General features: G+C 38.9%; 1 protein-coding gene across 11 annotated transcripts in view; it reads right to left on the minus strand.

The window, feature by feature from the left end:
- The window catches only part of TRIP12 (thyroid hormone receptor interactor 12), an 82,212-nt gene that overhangs the window by 45,104 nt on the left and 15,933 nt on the right, over window positions 1-21,175 (minus strand). For 8 of the 11 annotated variants that reach the window (XM_076340943.1, XM_076340948.1, XM_076340947.1 and 5 more), the window contains 2 exons: window positions 9,663-9,809; window positions 777-902 (listed from right to left, as the gene is read on the minus strand). In XM_076340943.1, coding sequence (XP_076197058.1) covers window positions 777-902; window positions 9,663-9,760 — 224 coding nt within the window. In that variant the 5' untranslated portion in view covers window positions 9,761-9,809. The remainder of the gene's footprint in view (window positions 1-776; window positions 903-9,662; window positions 9,810-21,175) is intronic. The other 3 variants (XM_076340951.1, XM_076340950.1, XM_076340949.1) reach the window with 1 other exon arrangement.

Below are 21,175 nucleotides of genomic sequence, written 5' to 3' on the forward strand. Positions count from 1 at the left end.
TAGCATGAAAACTAAAATAAATTGCAAAATAAAAGCACAGTACAGTGCTTTTTTTAAAAGAGGAAGATATGAGGTAACTTGGATATATTTTACTATCTGATTTTTTTTTTTTAATAGATATGTCGAACTGATTAAAAAGAAAAAAATTCAAGCCATGAAGCTATTATCTGAATGTTTGAGAATGTAAGTTCCAAAAGAGAGTAAGGAGTGTTCAGTAATGCATAACTAGTCATAACTGGATTCTAGTTCAAGGCAGGCTCTTAATGAAAGGATAGTTTCTCATCAATCTTGAAATTGAGGTAATGAATCACACACAAAAATGGGAAAATTCTCTTCTACATCATAGAAAACTATTCCAGTGTATCTAGCAGAAGTGTATGAAGACCAGACAAAGCATGACCAAGATGATTACCCTGAACACAGGCATACTTTAGATTATTACATGTTTCAATAAATATTGGACGTTGCTCAGAACTCCTTGGGCAATCTTCCCCCAACATGAACTGGGAAAAGGGGAGAAAGACCTTGCAAGTATTCCAGGACTAGTTATGCAGAAATCATGTCCTCCCCATCACTGATGGAATGCTCTTAGTTGGTGAATTAGAAAAACAAAACACAATGTGCAACACTGAAATATATCCACTGAATTCAATACCTAGATTAATTAGAATCTATTAGTCATACATTTTACAAGAACTCTGTATAACTAGATATATTATACACAGTTATGAAGCGCAGATAGCACTGATTAACATATGAATATGAAGCGCAATTACCTTTTAGAAAAGTGTCCCTTGGACTGCTCAGAAGTAGTGTTAGACTGCACTTTGGGTGTCTTTGAAATAGATTTTCTACTCTCAGGAGGGCTATGTGCCTTATGTTTTGCCTGCCCTAAATGTGACCTGTCAGCAGAAAGTCAAAACAGAAAGCTATCAGGATTCCAAGATACAGATGCAAACCTGTAGGTGGAATTATTATTTATTTTTTGGACCATTTACAAATATTAGTTTACAGCTTCAAACCTTTCCATATCAACCCCTAACATTAAAGCAATATTTCAAAAGAATCACCTGGTGCAGTTACAAATCACTACCGGTGTAACTGTTTTGTAAAGCACACAATTATTTAGTCATTTTAAATGAATAAAACATCTTCTTACACCTGAGCTGTGCAGATAAACTCAAATTTTTCTGGTGTGCAAGGCTACCGAATTGTTCACTTCAGCATTAAGCTAGCACAGTAAGGCACAAGACTAGAACACCTGTCAAAGACCTCTTCTCAGAAATAGATACATACTCATCAACCTCAAGATTCCATGCATTAAGACTTCATCCAGTTACGAGCATTTACACGTTTGTCTCTTTGCTCTTCAGTTTAAGAAAATCAAATGCTCGGAATGGGAATGCAACCAGTTCCACTTGGTAGGAAAGCTCAACCCTGCCAGTTATTTTCTGGCTGCAGATCCACCAATTCAAAGGATTGAGAGCTGTTTGGTAATAGCTGAGGTAAGAGGAATGAAGAAATGCACGCTACCAATGAAGGTAGTCAGATGAGACAGGAAACCTGTGATGTCAGAGAAAGGCATGAGTTTCACATAGATAAGCTACAAGAGGTCTTCCAAGCAGCTTTCAGCTGCATGCAAAAAATCGTTTATTGTATGAGCTCTGGCTGGAGGACAAAGATCATACTATACCATAGATAAAATTTAAGACTTAAGTTACATCTTCACATATTCCATGTCTATTTTGAAAACCAATGAGAATTACCATCTGCAAGACTCAGAAAAGACAGCTCATCAGCAGCTCATCAGCATTTAAAACAGCATAGTATAAATAATTGCTAAGGCAAGAGACATCTCACTTGTAATTCCCTGGATAAAACACACTTTTGACTCGGCTGTCACCAGGAAAACTCTACTGCTCATATCCTACCTTTACAGAAACCCCAAGCACCGCTAACCTTTACAAAACTTCAAACTAGCCTAGTATTAATGCTGTAAGAAGCAACGTTTCAGAGTTAAAGAACTGCTGATTATATACTTATATGCTATTAACCTAGGCTATCTAGTCCTTTGAGTTGAGCTATGCAAACATCTTTGAATCATATGGGGGAAGGGGAAAAAAATGTAGACTTCAGATTTAAGTGTCCTGCTCCAACCCATGACCCCAAACATCAAAAAGTTTAGGCCAAAAGAGTAAGTGGAAGAGGTAGAAGAGTTCCACAAGCTTTCAAATAGCTTCTTCCAACCAAATGCCAGAAATCTAGTAGCAAAGGCAGAGCTAAACCTGCTGTTGACCAGAAAGTTTCACCATCCTCTTAAGGATTTCAACACAAACTTTAACATAAACCTTAATAGGAAAAAAGTACCAAGTCTAATCACCTAAGTGATAACCACATGATAATTTGCTTACAGAGTCGAAATGGTAAAACTTCAGTAATGTGACTGTTTTCCTTGATAACTTTCCTTCCTCTGTTTTCTTCCAAAGTATTTTCATTTAGTCAGTTACTCAAACAGATGAATGCACCTAGACAGCACATAATTCAAAACATTTTCTGTGGCTCATCTTTCTAAGAGCATAACAGTCTGAAAAGATTAAATTAACAGCATCTTCTCCATACTCCAGTGATTTGTTTTTATTTCTGATACTAGAATAAATCATTTTTACTATCAAAAACAAGTGAAATAAAACAGTTAGATCTTTAGCTCACAATAGCAAACTCCATCAAGGTAAACTTGGGAATGTTTCACCTAATCCTGAGTGTTTGGATTTTCCTTTTCCCAACAAAAGATTAAGGCGTGAAATTTAATTTTGCCCTTGAAATGTTTTTATTATGGGAGTAACAGAAGTTATTACATAATTTACACTTGGCAGGAATCTCTTTTTATGTAAGCTAACTGATCAGGGTTCACTTACTCTGAAGTATATTTTAAAAGGTTATTCTCCCTTAAAGATTTTTGTTTTGCTTTAATTAGAACTGGATTCAACTTAGTGCTTTAAGTATTCACAGAACACAAATAATTGAAGATCTTTTCAACTAAAATATGGCTAAAGCAATATATCAAAACATCAAGTACTTATTAAATCATGCACTGAAGAGTTTCCACTTGTTCCAGGCTTCCCCCCTTCCACCTTTAGACCCTTCAGGTTCTTACAAGTTTTACAAACATAAATTGGACATTAGCATGAGATTATGTAGACCAATAAAGCTACAACCATAACCTGGGGATCATGAACACTGTATCATGCAGACTATTTGCATTTGCTTTATTTTCTTTATCCATCAAACTATCAGTAGAACTAACACTCATAGCCAGAGCAGAAAGGTTACACTAGAAACGTAACAAGTGGGGAGGCAAAACTGATGAGGATTTTTTTAAAAATTTTATTTTTAAAGACCTACTGTACTCTCACTTCTCATTCTTTGAGTTAATCATTCACCTTGCATGTGTTGAAAAGAGAAGGTACACTAGACAATAGCAACTGTACGTGCAGTAGCATGTCAGTTAAGAGGAGCATGATATTAACTCCTCTAAGATTTATATGATGGCAGACTGACAATTTGGAGACACTGCAGGATTAAGTTAAAAGAACTTTAACCATATACCAACTAACAAGTGCCATTGTCCCAATTTATAGTAAGGTTGTGACAGCTTGCTTAAGGTCTCGTTAAAAGTTAACTTACATACAAAGGTAGGTAGAATAGTCTGATGAACTAGAAACAAAAAGAGTAAGGGTTGGAGAACTAAGTGCTATGAAAGGTACATGGGCAGCTGGAAGATTGATTCTTGTTAAAGGCTGTAAGCTACCTGTACTTTTGCCCATAATTCAAGGCTTTTAACTCTTAACTTACCTAGTTACAAGCTCTTTGGTCTTTTCCATTAACTTTTCATTCATTCAGAAGCTTCATTTAAACAAATACTCTAGCAACAAATATTTTGAGAGGCTAAGTTCCTCATTAGTGATGAAAAATGATACAGTAAGTATTTATGAGCTTGTGTTCGTCCATTTCCATTTGCAGGGGCAGGTCCAGGAAGATTGAGCACTTGCTGCACCTTCAAGTGTTATTTTGGGGTGTGTCCCCCCCCCCAACAGTTTCGTAACCCACTCCAAGGCTTCACTCAACTGGGCAAAGCGGTCTGCTGATACACATCTTAATGCACAGGCAGACACTCAGTTTAGAGTAACACACATACAGAAGTTGACAAGTGACCCACCATTTAGTTTGCAGTGTTTATATAAACAATCCCGTGGAAACTGCCAGCCCTTAGCTTTCCTTAGAAAAACCATAATAAAGAACCAACTAGAACCTGTCCTCAAAAAGTTACTCTGTGCATATTAAAAAAAAAAAAACATACACCTTTTGAAGTTAGTTAATAAACAAAGTGTTTCATCTAAGTCATGTTCCTCAGCAGCTGGGAGTAAGGTATTAAATGCTTCCAAATATGAAGTCTACAAAACTAAACACCCTTTTACTTCTGTCAAAAGTGAAATAAAAAAAAGCAATAGCACAGATGAAATAAGCTGTGTAAAAAAAACCCTACTTCCTCTCCTCAGAAATACTCCACCTGTCTTCCCCACCGATTCAAACATTAAATCTAGTTTTTACACAAGTCTCAGGTAAGATGTTAACAGTTAACATATTATCAAGACTGGTCCAAAACCAAATCCTGTTCAGAACAAAAGTAGTATAACTGACAAAAGCATTCTTCTTGCTTTAGTATTTGAAAAAGGTCAGCCCAAAGAGTTTTCCAGATTCTGCTTATACCAATGGCCTCTATGCAGCTCACAAGGATCTCTTATTTCTCATTTAGCCTTCAATCCCAAATGCACAAGAACATGTATATAGTATATTCCAAAAACATAAAAATCTGTTAAAGTATCATACTTTCATATACAACTGCAACAGCATAACAGTGATTTATGTCAAGTTGATATCCTACTTAAATACCGCTGTTCCTAAAGATTTCAGAAGACTGACAATATGCAGATTAAAAGATAAACACCACTGTCATTTCATGCCACTAAAAAAATAAATTTTTGTAGCACTAGTAAATAGTTTAGCACATAGGACCACTTCCATTACTCCATACCAATATACTGAAACATTGCTCACGACTGAAAGGAACAGTCAACTGCACCACTTTCAGAAAAGATCTTATTGTGTGCCTCACAATATCACTTCCAAATTGCTCCCATTCAGAGTAAATACTATGGCACCACTGGGAACTTAAGCCACAAGGGCACAATTCTTCAACACACATGGTGACAATGTAGATACAGAGTTAAGAAAGTGACAGTAAGTACCTTCCACCCCCTCCTCCTGCCCGCATGAAAAGAATGCTCTCATTAATGCATCTGCTTCCCACTCCTCTTTGGTTTACTGCTGCAAATGGAAGCTTTAGTATCATTATCGCTTCCTTACAAACCTGCAAAGAGTCATCCTTCAATGGAAAGTGCTGGAAGATATAGTTCAGACAAGGGTTCATGCTGTACAATTAGGAAGGTGCCATCGTAACAGTAATTCTAAATTAGGAGGGTAACACTGAATACTTTTCAATCTGGTAGTAAAGCCAGTAAGAACTATAATATCCACAAGAGCAGGAAGTCATCCAAAGCACAGAGTTATTTCAACATCACTACTGAGAACAGAAGGTGAAGAATCACATTAGTCCAACTTCACCAAGGCCAGTTTGCTTATGTGCATACATGGGGAGGAAAACAGTTCACCAGTTTGTACATCTGTTTTCAAACACACACCCCTTGCTTCTTTTAGAGAAAAGCACACATCATGGATGCTAAGTTTACTTCCAATTTGTGCTGCAGCAATCTTTCTACAGTCTGTGAGCCTAGCGTCATTGTCTGGTTTTTGTTTTTTAAACAAATGCAACTGTAAAAATCAAACACTCAAAGCTCATATCAAGTAACCGTGTTGAGTGTGAAATGGCTAGTAAAACTCCAGCAGAAGACACATCACAGGCTTCCCCCGCTACATTTTGACTGCAAGTATTGATGTTATTAGGTTACATCAAATAAGCCCAATCTAGAGGAAAATGGGTTTGCGTTGTTGCTTCCAGGTTAAGCCAAATCTGCCAGTCTTAGATGTCACAAGAGGAAGATTCTGCATTTATGTTTTACATACTAGACCAGAAAGGAGTTTGGAATTTCCAAAGTCTTCATGCAAGTGAAAAGTAGCTGCTCAGCAAGTTGAATTGATAAAGTTTTAACAAAAGACCTTTAAGCTGTAAAAAGGTCAAGGACTATAGAAAGACATACATTAGCATTTCAGCTTGGAAGTGATATCATTCTCCAGCCTCTCTCCTTTTTAACACCTTCCTCAACTGAAGTCTATCGTAGTGTTCACTCCAGTCAGAGCACAAGAGACAGAGGCAAAGTTAAGGCTATTACAAAGCCATTTGGCTATTCTACCAACAGCTATACGACTGCTCGCTTACATTAGATTAGCGGACTTCACACCAAAGTCTGAAATTACAGTACGAGTGACAAACTCCACAAACTCTCCAAGTTTTTGTCACTTAATTTGTATTTTGAAAATGTGTGCACCTTAGCCACAAGAAAGCTTTAAGAAAAAAGCTGTTGCATTTCCAGCATTTAGAAAGCTATTTATACAAAGCAGAAATGCAATCCATTACACAAGTTCAGACGCTATCGAAACTTGTCCTTGCTCGAAGCGTTATGATTGCATATTATGACCAAACTGAAGTAACCTTCTCCAACACTTTAGAAGGTGTGGCCCTTAAGTTTGCTTATAAACTTTGTGGCTAATTTTAGGCATGAAGCAACAACCCCCTACAGACTCACATTACTGCTTAATTCCCCTCTACAATAGTAGTTTTGTTTTGTGTGGGGTTTGGGGGCAGGGGTGGTGGTGTTTGTGTATTGGTTTTGTTTTGTTAAGAGACACATGGATCTAATAAAGTGGCTGAATAAAATCTCATGCTATCTGTACAACTACATCAACAAGTAGCACAGATCAACAGAAAAGTTGTAAAGCAAGATACTTGCCGTTAAGGACCAATGTCCACCATCTATGCATTTCAATGATTTCTACTTCAAAGCAGACTAGATTACAGCCACAAGTGCCCAGGATGCATGAACTGCTCTCCTAGAGCACAGCTTCCAGTTTAGTTTCATCCAAAAAGATTCCAATTCAAGTACTCCAAGACCATTCCATGACGTTAGCCAAAGCACAGCAGGTGAGGATGACAGATTTGCTTCAAAAGAACATTCCCAACTCCAACTAAAATACTAACATAGATGCATCCTAAGCTCACAGTTATTTTCACAATATGAGCGTATTATTGAAACTGGTCTTTCCACAGTTTGCTCACTTCATTTAAATGATTTTACAGCTGAAATTGAAGAGTTTCACTTTACGGACGACAAATGCGAGAAAGAGACTGGAAATAAGTTAGTGTCTTGAGTGCCCCAAAAAAAAAACTAATGTAAGAACAGGTGTGTTTGGTTGTAGACGTTTTTTGCTTTTGTTGTTGGGTTTGTTTGTTTTAAATATAGCAGCCAAAGCAGCATGTATCACCAGAGTACAGCAAGGCATAATGAAGAAGGTACATCAAACTGTGAACTCTAGACCCTCCTATGTACTGTTCAGCAGCAGAACTAGAACATACCATCCCACTGCATCCTAGATGCATGGAAGGATGAGTCCTGAGGTTTGTGTCTAAAGACAGGCAACCAGAGAAAAAGTGACTGTTATCCAAGAGCCTGTCTCTTTCCACTTCATCTACAGATTTTTCAAGGACATGATAGATCTGTCTTACATTGTTCCTTGTACAATAGCCATTTCTGCCCAACAGCTTACTAAAGAGGAGATACAGAAGACAGTAAGAGAAACTGAATTCATTATAAAGTTTATATTAACCAGCATGCTTTATCCAGGCCTTTTTACGTGCTTTGCCAGCCGAAAATGCTTGTTCAGAGATGGAAAGGCAGGGGAGGTCCTGTTCTAAAGAGCCTGCATTTTCAAAGAGTATTGTAAGCTTCCATCCTCTTTGCTTAAGCAAAGAGCTTTGGTTCTGATAAAGGTCTAACATAGTTCAGGAGTGCAATACGCTCTGCTCATGGAAGTTTGACTGACACAGATTTGGTGAGGGGTGTAAAAGGTCCAGTCATTTAAGACAAGTTGTATCTTGAATCATTGTGTGACAGCACAAGTAACAGATCACAATGCATCAAAACACCGGATGAGTAACTTTCTTATAAGAAAATAGTGCTACCCCTAAAATTCTTCAATTTGTCTGACTCACTGTAGAGCTTCTCCCTGGCATTCTGCTATAAAATCTGAATAAAGAGTAGATATCTGAAGAAGAATCCCCCACCCCATGCCCAAATAACTTGCCTCTAGTTCTTTATTCTAGGGAGAGGGTTATTCACCCAGGTCAAGTTCGGTGAAAAAGGAAAGAGTTGGTATGGCAATATCCAACAGACATCCACACAGAATGGACAGAATGGAATGAAGGGTTCACCATGCCTCAGTTAAAGAAGGAGTATTCTCCAAAAACAATTCTAGCTTGCAAAATAATCAGCTACATAAGGCAGCAACTTCCCCCTCCTTATGCTACAGAAGCCCAGGACAGAAGCCTTGTGTTTATCATCTGCTTTTCCATTTGTACAGTAGAGACTGGTTTAGAAAAAGCGAAGCCACATTTTGCAGATTGAATTATTCCCCCCAAGGTTCCTTAGAAGAACAGCTAGCCTCCTTCATCCACTCAATAGTGACCTTGTTCTCAGTTAGACTTTATACTAGTAAGAAAGACACCTCATCATTATACGTTATAGCTCAATTCCTTCATAGTAAAAAACTTTTTATTTTGTGCCACTGACCTGCAATATTTTAATACTCTTATACAAAAAAAACCCAAGCCCAAGATACACATATTCAAACAACTGCACCAGTAACACCTCTGAGGAATTAGAGTACAGATAGATGCTGCCTACCGTGATACTATAACCTTTCTTCATTAGACTAATATTTTAACAAAATTAAAGGAAGACTTATCTCACTCACTCAGATGAAGACTCTTAATTCCTTAAAGGACATGGCAATAATTATACAGTCAGCATCCACAGAAAAGTTTCAAGGATCTTCTTCGTTCTGCATTGTAGAGGCAACCACTTACAGAACAAATACAACCTGGTCCACTTGCTCACTAGTACAAGTATATTAAAGGATGGCAAACCTTTTGTTCTGGAATTATTCAAAAGCTGCACAGGATTAACATGCAGTGCAAGGGAACAGAGAAGTGCCAGTTATTCAGTCTTCTCTAACAGAGATACAGATTTTCCCAGATTTCACACACCGGAGTTTCCCTGTCCCGTCCCCCCGACGTATTTTTGTTATCGGGGAAGGAAGAGGGGGAAGGAATTTGTTACTACCTGTGATTTGTGGAATACAGCTCAGTTACACTTTTCCCCATAGATCTACTATTGCTATTCTAGCTGAACATGCGTGATAGCAAGTTATCCATGTTTTCATTCCATACAATAACAGTACAGATAGCACTTCAGGGGCAAAGATTTTATGCAAGTTTCAGTACTTGGATTGCAGGATGGAAAACTTCATTCTCTAATTAAACAACATCAATTTTGCTTTTATACATTAAAACACATTCAGAGATAACATACCTTCCTCCTACTGCGTCGTCTTGTGGCTGGGCCCCAGCAGTGTTCCTCTGTGAACGTCGCAGTGACCCCCCTGGATTGTTATTAGGCCGGTTGGACATTGGCACCTCTCTCCTGAAGGGACATACCCTTTCTAGACACTATCATTCACTGAAAGACAAGAGAGATATAGTCATAAGACACGTGGCATGAAGACTCACAGCCATGCCTCAAGAGACAAATGTAAAATGCTATTGTTTAAGCAAAAACTTAAGAAAAAAACCTTTAAACAATTTTTAGTTAAAAGGCACACGAACCAAGATTCTTCTCAAGAGCATTTAGATCCTTAAAATAGAGCAACCAGTTTTCAGTATATATAGCATACAAATGACCTATTGGACTAGATGACCTTTAAAGCTCCCTTCCAACCCAAACTATTCTATGATTCCATGATGACACGCTTCTTTTCTGGCAGGCTTCTATAATTATTTTAAGACGACAAGACAAACGCAATTTAGGAGAACCTGTACGTTAACATAAGGAAACACGCTAACTAGTAAAACTCAATGCTTGATAGAGAACACTAGTATATAAGTATTTTAACTCTCATTGTGGGAGATGACAATGCCAGTTTCGGCAATAAGCAGCAGTATCCACAAGATTACAGAAGTAACTCAACCACTGCGCTTCTAAAACAGCTTCTTTCTCTAGTCAGATTTATGCAACTGCCATTTGCATAAAGAAAGATACATAGTAATTCAGGAAAAGAGATCTAGCTATACAAGCAAGAAGTTCTTGCTCATGAGAGGTTAATTAGCGGGAAAAGGTATTTGAGACAGAAGAATTAATGAGTGTACACAATTATTTAAAAAAAATAATCAATATAATGGCTTTGTATTACTACTTTTGGAATTGCTTTGTGACTGCTAGAGGTCTACAGATACTATTTTGGTAGTTATTTATGGAAGACTACCATAACACCCAGTTGCAGTCCTCAGAGGTATTTCAAGGTCAAGCCTCACTTAGCTCCTCAGTGAAGAGAGGTAACTTTTGTATCCTGTGCTAAATTGGTATTTCTATACCGAGAGCATAGCAACAGGACCACAACCAGCAAATCCAGTTTTACTGTTTCTAATTGTGTAGAATCTGGTAAAAAAGGTATTTGCAGGTGAAAAAAGCCACAAGAAGAAAAATAGCCGAAGTTTAAGAACACAATAGTCTATATGCTGATTCAGTATCTATTATATCCATAGCACAGTAAGCAAGAAGTCTGCCAGGAAAAAGTTTAAAACATTTCAGCTGCAGATAACCAAGGCTCAGTTCAAGTTTGAATGCCTCCAATAAAGTAACTCTCAAGACCTGGTATTGTCAGTAAAGCCAGATAATACTTGACTATAATTTGTCTATTCCTGTGGAAGAACCTACAGAGGTGAACAAAAATTAGTAGGAAAAAAAATCCTAAATTATTCCGTTTTACTGCAGGCCATAAGAAAGCAGGCACATAAATTGGTATTATGCAAACCATTACGTCACATACCTAGTACAATGCCAAAAGGAACATGCATATGATCAAGACACCTGCACAGCACAAGAAATTAGTGATCAGGATTCCGCTAGCTCAGATTCAGTCTTGTTACACTGTAATGATACAGCCTAGTACTAAAAGCCCCTGGTTAGCATGCCAGAAATATTTTAAATAAGCTCCAGGAATCAAATAAGAATACAAGTTAGGCAGAAGAATTGCTCCCCATCCTAATCCCCACATCACAGGAGTCAAAGCATCTTTTGAAAGTTCTTTGTGTTCTTTCCACTAAGAGGTCCAACACAGCAGCAGACAGCAAAAGCAGAAAGTACGATTAATTAGCAAATCATTGTCTTTACCTTGTTTTTTTACCTTACGCTTCAGAACTTGAAAGAATGTAAGTAGAGTACAAAATACGCAATCCCACAAAACACAGTTGTTCAATGAACCTCATAGCTGTAAGTCTTGATGACTGGGAAGTGGAGAAAGCTGTAAACCCTACTCTTCAGAAGCTGAGCTTTCCTTCTTCATGATTATTTCTCTTATCCTAACTCCTTAAACATAGTAAATATTCCCACTAACAGAAAGGTTTAAAGCTTTTAAGTAATACGTGACACCTCCAGTCTACAATTTACACTTTGGAGCACAAAAAGACTTACAATGGAACGGAGAAAAACTGCTATAGCTGGAAATTATGCCAGCTTGCTGGTGCAGCCAGATTAGTCAGGTTGAGGAGAGCGTAAGTGGTAGCACTCTCTGCAGAGTACACCGCAGATGCAAGACAACAAGCCTAGCATCAACCAGGCTGAAAGCTGACCAAGGTTCCAGCACTACCTAGGGGGTCTAGCTGAAGTCGATCACAGGCACTGTCAAATTTACTGAAAGAGTGGTGAAACATTGGAACAGGCTGCCCAGGGAAGTGGTGGAGTCCCCATCCCTGGAGGTATTTAAAAGACGAGTAGATGAGGCACTTAGGGACATGGTTTAGTGGACATGGTGGTGTTGGGTTGACGGTTGGACTCGATGATCTTAGAGGTCTTTTCCAACCTCAATGATTCTATGATTCTATGATTCTATGAAATGCTGTTGTACATTCTCTCTTTATTTCTTTGTATTCAAACACCAAATGAAAAAAAACATCTCTTCACATGCATCAGCAAGGAGACACATTTTGTGCATTTTCTGAAAGGAGGGAGTAGTGTCCCCTCCTGTACAAAGGTCAACTGAGGTTGAAATTGGGTACTAATGTCAAACTATCCATCATACTATGAAATGGTTGCCATAGATCTATTGTATCACCTTGTACCAACTATATAGTCAAGAACGTGCATTCCAGCAGGCTTCATTCTGCAAGGTGCAGCGCTCACTCTAGAGCTCTGCTAGGTCAGCCACATGCTTTCCCACCTAGGGCCAGTACATGGGCTCCTCCACAAAACACTAGAAGAGTTAGCTGAAGAAAACATCACATGGGCAATCCTGGTGCTGCCTAGGGAAACTTTAGTTTAATGTTGATGTGTCTGGCTCAGCCAGCCACTTTAAGTAGTCTGTGCTTAGAAGTTATGCAGCACAGTGTGTCGTCATACACATGATATTTTCAGCTGTGTAGAAGAATGAAATGGCAGCTGTTTTATCCTGTAAGGCATCTGTCAAGTCAAGATGATGTCCAGAGTTACCTTCTATATTGAAACCTCTCAACTTAACTGCATTTCTTATTGTGTAGCGTGTTACCATATGACTCCCAGTTTGCCTTTAAATAGAATGCTGCTTCATGATTCGGCTCTGACCTTTAACATCAAAACATTAAGTCTCACCGCAAGTATTTGAAGCCACACAATACCATGTGCCCAGTTAGTCCAGTAGGGAAGAGATCTTTTTAGTGGGTCACAACTGCGTCTTCCACATGCCATAATGACAAGTAAAGAGCCCTGAGGTTCCTAAAATTGAACTGTTCTCATTCAGACTTATCCCTCCATCTGTAAGCCTCGCTCCCAGCACCTGGCTTATTCTTCCCCCTCTTTAGATACCTAAATTCAAAGAAGATGCACAACCCAGTAGATCAGCTGAATGCGCCAGTGCAGTCCTGTCACATTTTAAGACTATTTCCTCAACTGCATTAAGCGTTCTCCCCACACCCACAGTAAGAAAAAGCTACAACTGTACATCAGACCTCTGTGCTTCAGTTGACAGGCTTTGGGATTTGACAATTTTAAGTTCAGGTCCTCTTCTAGCATAAACTCTTCTGTAAACAAGTCATTTTGGTTACTGTTTCACAACTCCATATTCCTAGCTGTAACGATGCCAAAGCACTGGCCCGCAGATGCTCTCCTCATAAGCAGACTCTTTAGGTTGAGGATGAATACTAAAAAACAGCATTTCAAATAAACCCACAACGTATCTGCCAGATGCACTGGCATCTAATTGTTATTATCTTGCATAGTATTCTTGAGTTTTAGTAAACACTATTTGATTACCATTAACAGTCACCTTTGTTACTGGACAGGAAAGCAACTAGAATTAATTTCTGTAGACCTAACATACCTATTACAAACATTATAGCTAATGCATAGCCAACACATTACTTGGAGAGGTTCCACAGGAACACAAGATACACAAACCACCTGTCAACTTGCAGTGAAGCCTTTGCCTTCCTTCTCATGGAAAAGCCAACAGGAAGTGACTGACACTTTTCCATATCTTAAAGCAAACAGAGGGAACGGACAACTACATTACAAGCCTGTATCGGCTTCTACTTAACACCCAAAAAGCACCCCCTGAAGGATACTGTGCACTGTGATGTAGGCTACAGAGAGGAAAAGAGAATGAGTAAACCGAAGCACTCCAACAGGTTCTAGGGCCACTGATAGCGTAAATAAGGCAAAGTGGCAACAACCTCTGTAAAAGTGGAATCGAAAGCTTTCACAAGAAAAGGGCTTCCTTAATCTACTTGGATGAGCTCTAGAACTTGTTTGTTTTTATTTGGGGGTTTTTTGTTGGTTTGTTTTTTTGGGGTTTTTAAGTTCTTTGCAAGAGTCTTGGTAGTACAAGAATTTTTCAGGCTCTTGCACTCCAATTTCCCCGAATATTTAAGGATATGGCTAGCACCTCTGCCTGTAACACTCCATTATAATGCCTGTTATCTGCTTGAAGTTAAGTACACTGGTCAGCATACTTTCTCTTTTGTACCTTGGCCCAAAAAACAGTGCCTTACTTAATGCTGCTGCAGCAAGCCAGCTTCTCAAACTTGCAAAGACTTACTACCCTGAAGTCAGTATTAGACAAAAGCTGGGGAAGAAGGAAAAGACGAGAGGATGTTTATATGCCTTGTAAGTTCAGGACATTTTCTTCCAGTAAGTTGCACATCTTGCCAGCCAGAACCCAGAGTTCAGCGTACTTATCAGAAAATGTTAAGTCTAAGACTTCAGATTTGTATTCCTTCACTTCAGCGTAGAGAACATTAATTTACTTGACCAGCTGTGTCTGTGACAAATCTAGTCAGTTAAGGTAGAAGCAACATTCTAAATATACAAGCATACAACACATTCAAGAGTTAACACTTTAATTGCAACTAAACTGAAGAACTTACTGCATATGGTTCAGTAACTGCTGAATTGTTTTGGACCTACATTACTTCATTTTAAACTGATCTCATAGCTGCACCTCATTTTTGCTCACTGCTCACAAGGCTCTCCTCATTTACCTGCAAACACACAACACCTATTTTCTTGCCTTGCAAGCAAGCACACACTCATTCAATTACTTCTACTACTTCACCAGCTGACTCAGAAATTCATTATTGAGAAGACTTTTTAGTCCAGTTAGTTGCTTTAAACTGAGTCTTGTGCAGCTGATTTTGACGCAATACTCTTCCTTACTATACCCTCTAAATTCAGTAGTTACCCACTCTGCACAGTTCTTTTTCCACTGCAGTCCTCACCTCCAAACATAAATTTCATGTCAAAGCTTCATGCAGACAGAAGCTTGTATTTTCAGTTTAGCAGCCTCTTGTCCCTTCTACTTGGAGAAATAGTTCATGGAATAATTTAGGGAGTGGGTACAACAACACACTGAAGATTTTCTAGAAAAATTTTCCACAACATCTCCCAAATTCTCATCATCCCTTCCTTCTTCCTGACAGCAAATTTCTATACATAAACAAGGGAAAAAGATATTGTCCCATGAGCTGTAAGGTGCTGTAAGTTGGACGGATTTCGGCTGCATTCATGCAAATCCTGGGTTATTCAGCTGCATGAAAGCATTGAGCCTTAAGGAATGACAAGCTTTTCTTCTTCCAACATAGGAAGAGCAAGTTACCACTTATTTTCTTATCTGTTTCCATTTCTACCTTCTCCCCATTAATAGCCATAAGCTGTCTACATGATTTAAAGATGCTAGAGTACACTAAGGCTTACCTGCTGCACTGCATCTAACGATGTAAAATTCACATGGAGACTTTTATCAGGTTAACTTCTTTTGATGCAGAAACCACACAAAATTGCACTGAATCATACATTAAGCTGGACTGTATTCTTTTTGTATTCTCCCCCTCCAATGCCAAAGAAAAAAAACAAACTACACACATAGAAATACATGCACAGATACACTAACTAGAGCAAATTCAGTACATATAGAAAAAACTTCAGGATAAACAAGACTCTACAGCCTCCTACTACTGTAACATTACTTGTCTGTCTTCCCAGCAGTGAGGTAGGTATCAAGGAAGTTTCTTCTTAAAACGAGCATGTTAGGTGGTGAGGAAACAGATTTCTACACCTCTTCCAGCACAGAATTTCTACAAGCTTAATTAGTTGCATCACTTTTGTCAGTTCTCTTGGAAGACATTAAGAAGATATTTATGGGAAGACAAGAAGAGTTTAACAGCATACAGAGGCAAACTCCTCTTCAGACCTGATGCCTTTTTGATGCAGGGTTCAACTGGAGTACAAGAGTTAAGTTCTACTCACTAAAAAAGCCTTGGCTGGAAAGAACCTCTCGAGATCATCTGGTCCAACCTCCTGTGGAAAGTAAGACCTTAGATTATGTTAGAGCGCTCTCATTCTGCTGAGAAGTGACAATTTCCAACCATGATGATAAAATATATTCCGAGTTCTGAGCAAGAGCAGAAAGGCAAGAGGCAAATCATGAGATACACTCTGAAGAAAGGGGAAAGAAAAAATCCCAAATTAAATAAGATATCAAAACATCATGCCAGATATAAACACACGCAGACACTAACAGACTATCAGAAAATAGTATTTTCCAGCAGAAGCATTTGATGAACTGACATCTATTGCACGGCTTTTTAAGTAACCCGAGATCTCAGATCTATGTAGATGTACAGGTGTGCAAGGACACATTCCCCATCACTCCCAAGGACAACCTCTCTGAGAAAAGAAACAACTCTGGCCCTGTTCCTCACTGCAATCCAGTGTAGCTCAGAAAGCATTCACTCCCCTTCAGTTCCTCAAAAACACAATCCAGTAACCTGGACTAAGATGAAGAAGTAAGCAATATGGGCATGTAAGCTACAAATATCAAAGGAATCCAGTCACTGAAGACATTATGGACTTCGGACTAGCTCACATGTCCATTTTTACACTGGGTAACTTTACACCATATATAAGCTGTTAGCCAGAGACAGGTTTTTCCAAATCGCTGACAAAAAAAAAAGCTCCAGCACAATATTCTTCTTAGATTCATTTACAATGGAGGAGTTCTTTTTAATTCAGCTACTTTGTAATCATTAGAGTGGGAGCATTTCTTAACCATTTCAAAAATACCCCATATATTAAAAGAGGTATGGATACTGCAGAAAACTTCTCAAATACCAGTAGGCCATAAATACACTCAAGCAATAGACTCCACAAAAAAAAAAAAAAAGAGGAAAGTAAATCAGTAAAGGAGCAGGAGTTACCCCCCCATTCCACTGACTTTACAACAGCCAGCCAACTTTGGGCCTTGCTACATTAGGAAGAAGTCAGCTTTCCCTTACACAGTCTTTCAAGAGCTTAGACCTTGCCTAGCCTTCTAGCTGAGAGAGTGGCAACGCAAAAGGCTACCTTCACAGAATCGGCAAAACAAGTGGCTAGGAACTTGGAAGGATGTAGCCACCAGGTTAAGATTCTCTAGACTGCATCTATGCATGTATGTCTATAATGACCTATAGACAAAGATTGGGAAGAGAAAGTCTTGGCATGGAAAAGGAAGGGAGAAGAGCTAAAAATACCTTCGTTTTTGATCTCATGGTTCAGAATTAGGGGGAACTATACTGCTAATTGGCAGTTAGAACATTCATTGCCTCAGACTGAAGATTTACAAGTTCCCACAGGAGATAAGAATGCTCAAAATGCCTCTGAAAAGATGCACAGCACTGCTCACTACAGCAATGCCCACGTTGTTAGGACTGTGTGATCCAACAGGTTATACATGCCGTGACCCCAAGCCAGCAAAGTAGCACCCTTACCTACCGACCTCTGTTTGGTGAAAGGACTGGAAGATATCTGTGTAAAAGATACCATAGCTTGGGAACACATAGTCTGGGGAAGTCAGAGGTCAAGTATTGTTTAAGACAAAATCTAAATACATCCTATCAATGCTCCAGTGTCAATAAGAACAGTTTTGTGACCATGGGAAGACATTCTGAGTTGCAGAAGCTGAACAGCCTCCCCTGCTTCAAGCAGGTCAGTTGAATTTGAAGTCTGAGACTGCAGAGACCTTTTGCTGGGCCTGGTACGGAAAAGCAAACTGAAGATACCTTCAGTGACCTGAAAAAAGCTTAAAATCTTGTTCCATAAAGACTACTGAGACCTGGCACCCATCATTGGTTTAGAAAGAAAACAGTGGATTGGCCTATACACCACAGCCAGAACCTTAGTGAGCCCTTTTGGGCTGTGGAAAGTCAAACTGAAATAGCAAATGGGGCACTACTCAAAATTATAGAGAAGCACAGGTACTGCTAGCAGATGGCTTTATAACCAGTTAACAGCACAACTGACTGCTCAAGAAGTTTAATAGCTCAAGAACCAAGAGAAACCTATAGATGGTGGGGAGGGCCACAAATTAGCTAAAAAAAAAAAATGCACCTGCAGAAGTTAGACAGCAGAACATTCCTGTTCATCTGGACAGCTTAAAGGAATAAGAAAAAAAAAACCCACTGCTCATGTTCTATTCTGTATATGGTTGTACAGGACACAAAGGTAAGCTCAGGTGTCTCAGGTGTGGTTTGTACGACTAGTGTCCCCAGCTCATGGTACACAGGAATCCATAGCTTTGTTTCATTACTGAAGAAAGAACCACCATCTTAGTCCACTGAGAAATTAAACCAGGACTAAAGCTTAACTAAATTCTTGTTAGTTGGTTAAGGGGGCTAGCACATGTCAAGATTGTAAAAGCCTTTATCTCCTATACTCCTTTCCTCTGGAAGACCAGAAGCTGCAGTCTGAGGAGAAAAAAATAAAGGAGTTGCATGGAACAAATATAACGCTGTTTTGAGGGCACCCCTCTTCAGTTCTGCCACCTCACTGCTTTGTCTCTCTTATGATCAAGGACAGAAATATTACAAGTTGTGTCACTCTTCTCTGGACTGCATTTTCGTTCACAAAAGTACGTAAGTGTCATTCGGATCTTAGAACTTTATCCAAAAGAGAAGTTAAGAAAAATAGAAAGCATTTCATTTTATTCTCTTGCTTCTCTGTAGTTTAGCATTCTGTATCTTTGGAAATTAAAAGTGTTGTCAACAGCAACTATTTGTCTCGGTTTTGAGAGTATCAGCAATGGAGTTTATTATAAAAACAATCTCTTAGAACATTTATTTACAAGGGTAGATCACAACTTAACTAAAAAATCTGCCCTTGTAAAAAAATTCAGAGAATTAAGTTGTTCTTCTCCAAATAAACCAAGTTTGGTTACCTTTCCATGTCACCATTTGTAACACATCCAAACTAGTTCAATATAAGTTGTCCATCAGTGTATGGTTTGACTTTAATTCATTAACGAAGGAAGGGAATGCTCTCTCAGCAGCAGAATGCCAGGACTCAACACTTAAAGAAAATATTTTCATGTTTATAACACCTGTAGTTTCTTGGTCTTCAGTGCTCTGTTTTGGTTTGGGTTTTTTTAACCAGCTAAACATCAAGTTCTGTTGCATAATTCAGTCAATTCTGCAGCAGTTAATTTTTTTTCTGCTCAGAAATATAAAGATTATGAAAAGCGTAAGAACCCAGAAACTTCTGAATCAATCTATACTCAGTAAAAGAATAGTCTGATCTGGATAGCTGCAAGTCAGCCAGCAACAGCTCGGCTTCAGAAGCAGCCCAGAGATATTTAAGTCATCTCAGTAATATGGAAGATTTGTTATACCACATGGAGAACAGGCACATATAAACATAGCAAACATTAGCTGCAGAATACTGAACCAGTTTTTGTCTCTTTGTTGACAGATCTTTTTCCCTTTTAGCACAGCAATGGGAAAGAGAAGGGAAAAGCAAGGAACGGGTGTGTTTAAAGTTTATTCTTCTGTACATTTGTGTCACAGAGCAAAATTTCTCTGCCAAATCAGATCCTATAGCAAGAGCTTGACTTCACATCTACAGGAACCTTAAGCTTACTGTTACTGACAAGCTGCTAGACAGAGACGTTTACACCATGAGAGTCTCAGTATGCAATTCTGCTACCTGGTGCTAATACAAGTGTGGTTCCAACTTGTTAGCAACAATGGAAATAATACTTTTTTTCCTTTTTTAAAGTAAACAAAAGCAACTGATATCTCCAAGGGAAAAGAACATGTTTTCCAGCAGCCAGATTCTGACCAAAACCCTATTTGTATCCAGAGTGAATTGATGCGAATTCTTCTTTGTTTCTAGCACACTCCTAACAAAAGCCATCACAAGCAATAGAAGTAAAATCTCATCTGTCCTTCATTTTCAGCTTCTCTAGAAACCCTTGTTTAGTAGGAGCCAAAATTCACTATCTGTGTGGTGGCTTAAGCTTTCACTAACATTATAAAAAAAACACACTGCCTGGCAAGCTTGAGGGAGAACATTCTTTTCAGAAGAGGGGAATGAATTTGAATGAGGAGCTTTTACCTTCTGTGAGACAACATGAACGAAAGCACAGAATCCTTCATGAAGTACATACACATCAGTGACACTGCCAGAAATGAAGACAACCTAGCAGGTAGGTGGTCAAGTTAAGACCAAGTAAGCAGGTGTGGCAAAGCTGGGGCAGGAGGCATTTATTATCAGTGAAGAAAAAAGTCACTTGAGCAATTAGTGCAAATTTCAGTTTAGAAGCTTGATTTCAGTATTGCCATGCAAGTGAACCAAGAAGCACCCAAGATCATCACTTACTCCAACGCTGCCCTGCCCAGTGCTTAATGCCCAGCTGTCTTTGAGCTGCATAGCTCCATTTACTTCAACGTTATGAGTTTGAATGCAGAACTTACTGCTACAACACCAAGCCTCTTCTCTATTCTAACCCCATAGACCAGATGGTGCCTTATTTACAGTCTGCCATTCACCTGCATCTGGCACACACAGCCCTTAAGTAAAATCAAGTGCAATAGCACTACAAGACAAATACCAATATGGTACATACCCATGTCCTACCTGCAGAGCCTGTTAGACAATACATGCCCCAGGCTGCAGCACGGCAGGTTGCCTGAGCCCTGCCAAGTTCCTAATCAACTTTTGCCAAGCTGTCTTAAATTACAGAGACCTAGTGAGCTCAGTGGCTAGTAAAACATGGTTTGGCCACCCAAAGTCTAAATTAACATAAGATGATCTCTGCAATCTTCTAGACAACTTAGGGGGGGAGTGGAAACAAAAAAACTTTAATTAGCCACTAGAATGAAGAAATTCAGAGAGTAGATCTTACAGGAGTTACTGCTGGAAGAAGAAACACAAAAAACAGTTGACATGTACAAGCAGATTAGACAAGTGCCACAGATAAACCCAAGATTACAGGTCTAAGGGCATTATGTAGATCTACCTTGAAAACAAGGTAAAGAGGGAGAAGACTG

Source organism: Aptenodytes patagonicus, chromosome 6 (genome assembly GCF_965638725.1).
Source record: "Aptenodytes patagonicus chromosome 6, bAptPat1.pri.cur, whole genome shotgun sequence".
Classification (NCBI taxonomy): domain Eukaryota; kingdom Metazoa; phylum Chordata; class Aves; order Sphenisciformes; family Spheniscidae; genus Aptenodytes; species Aptenodytes patagonicus.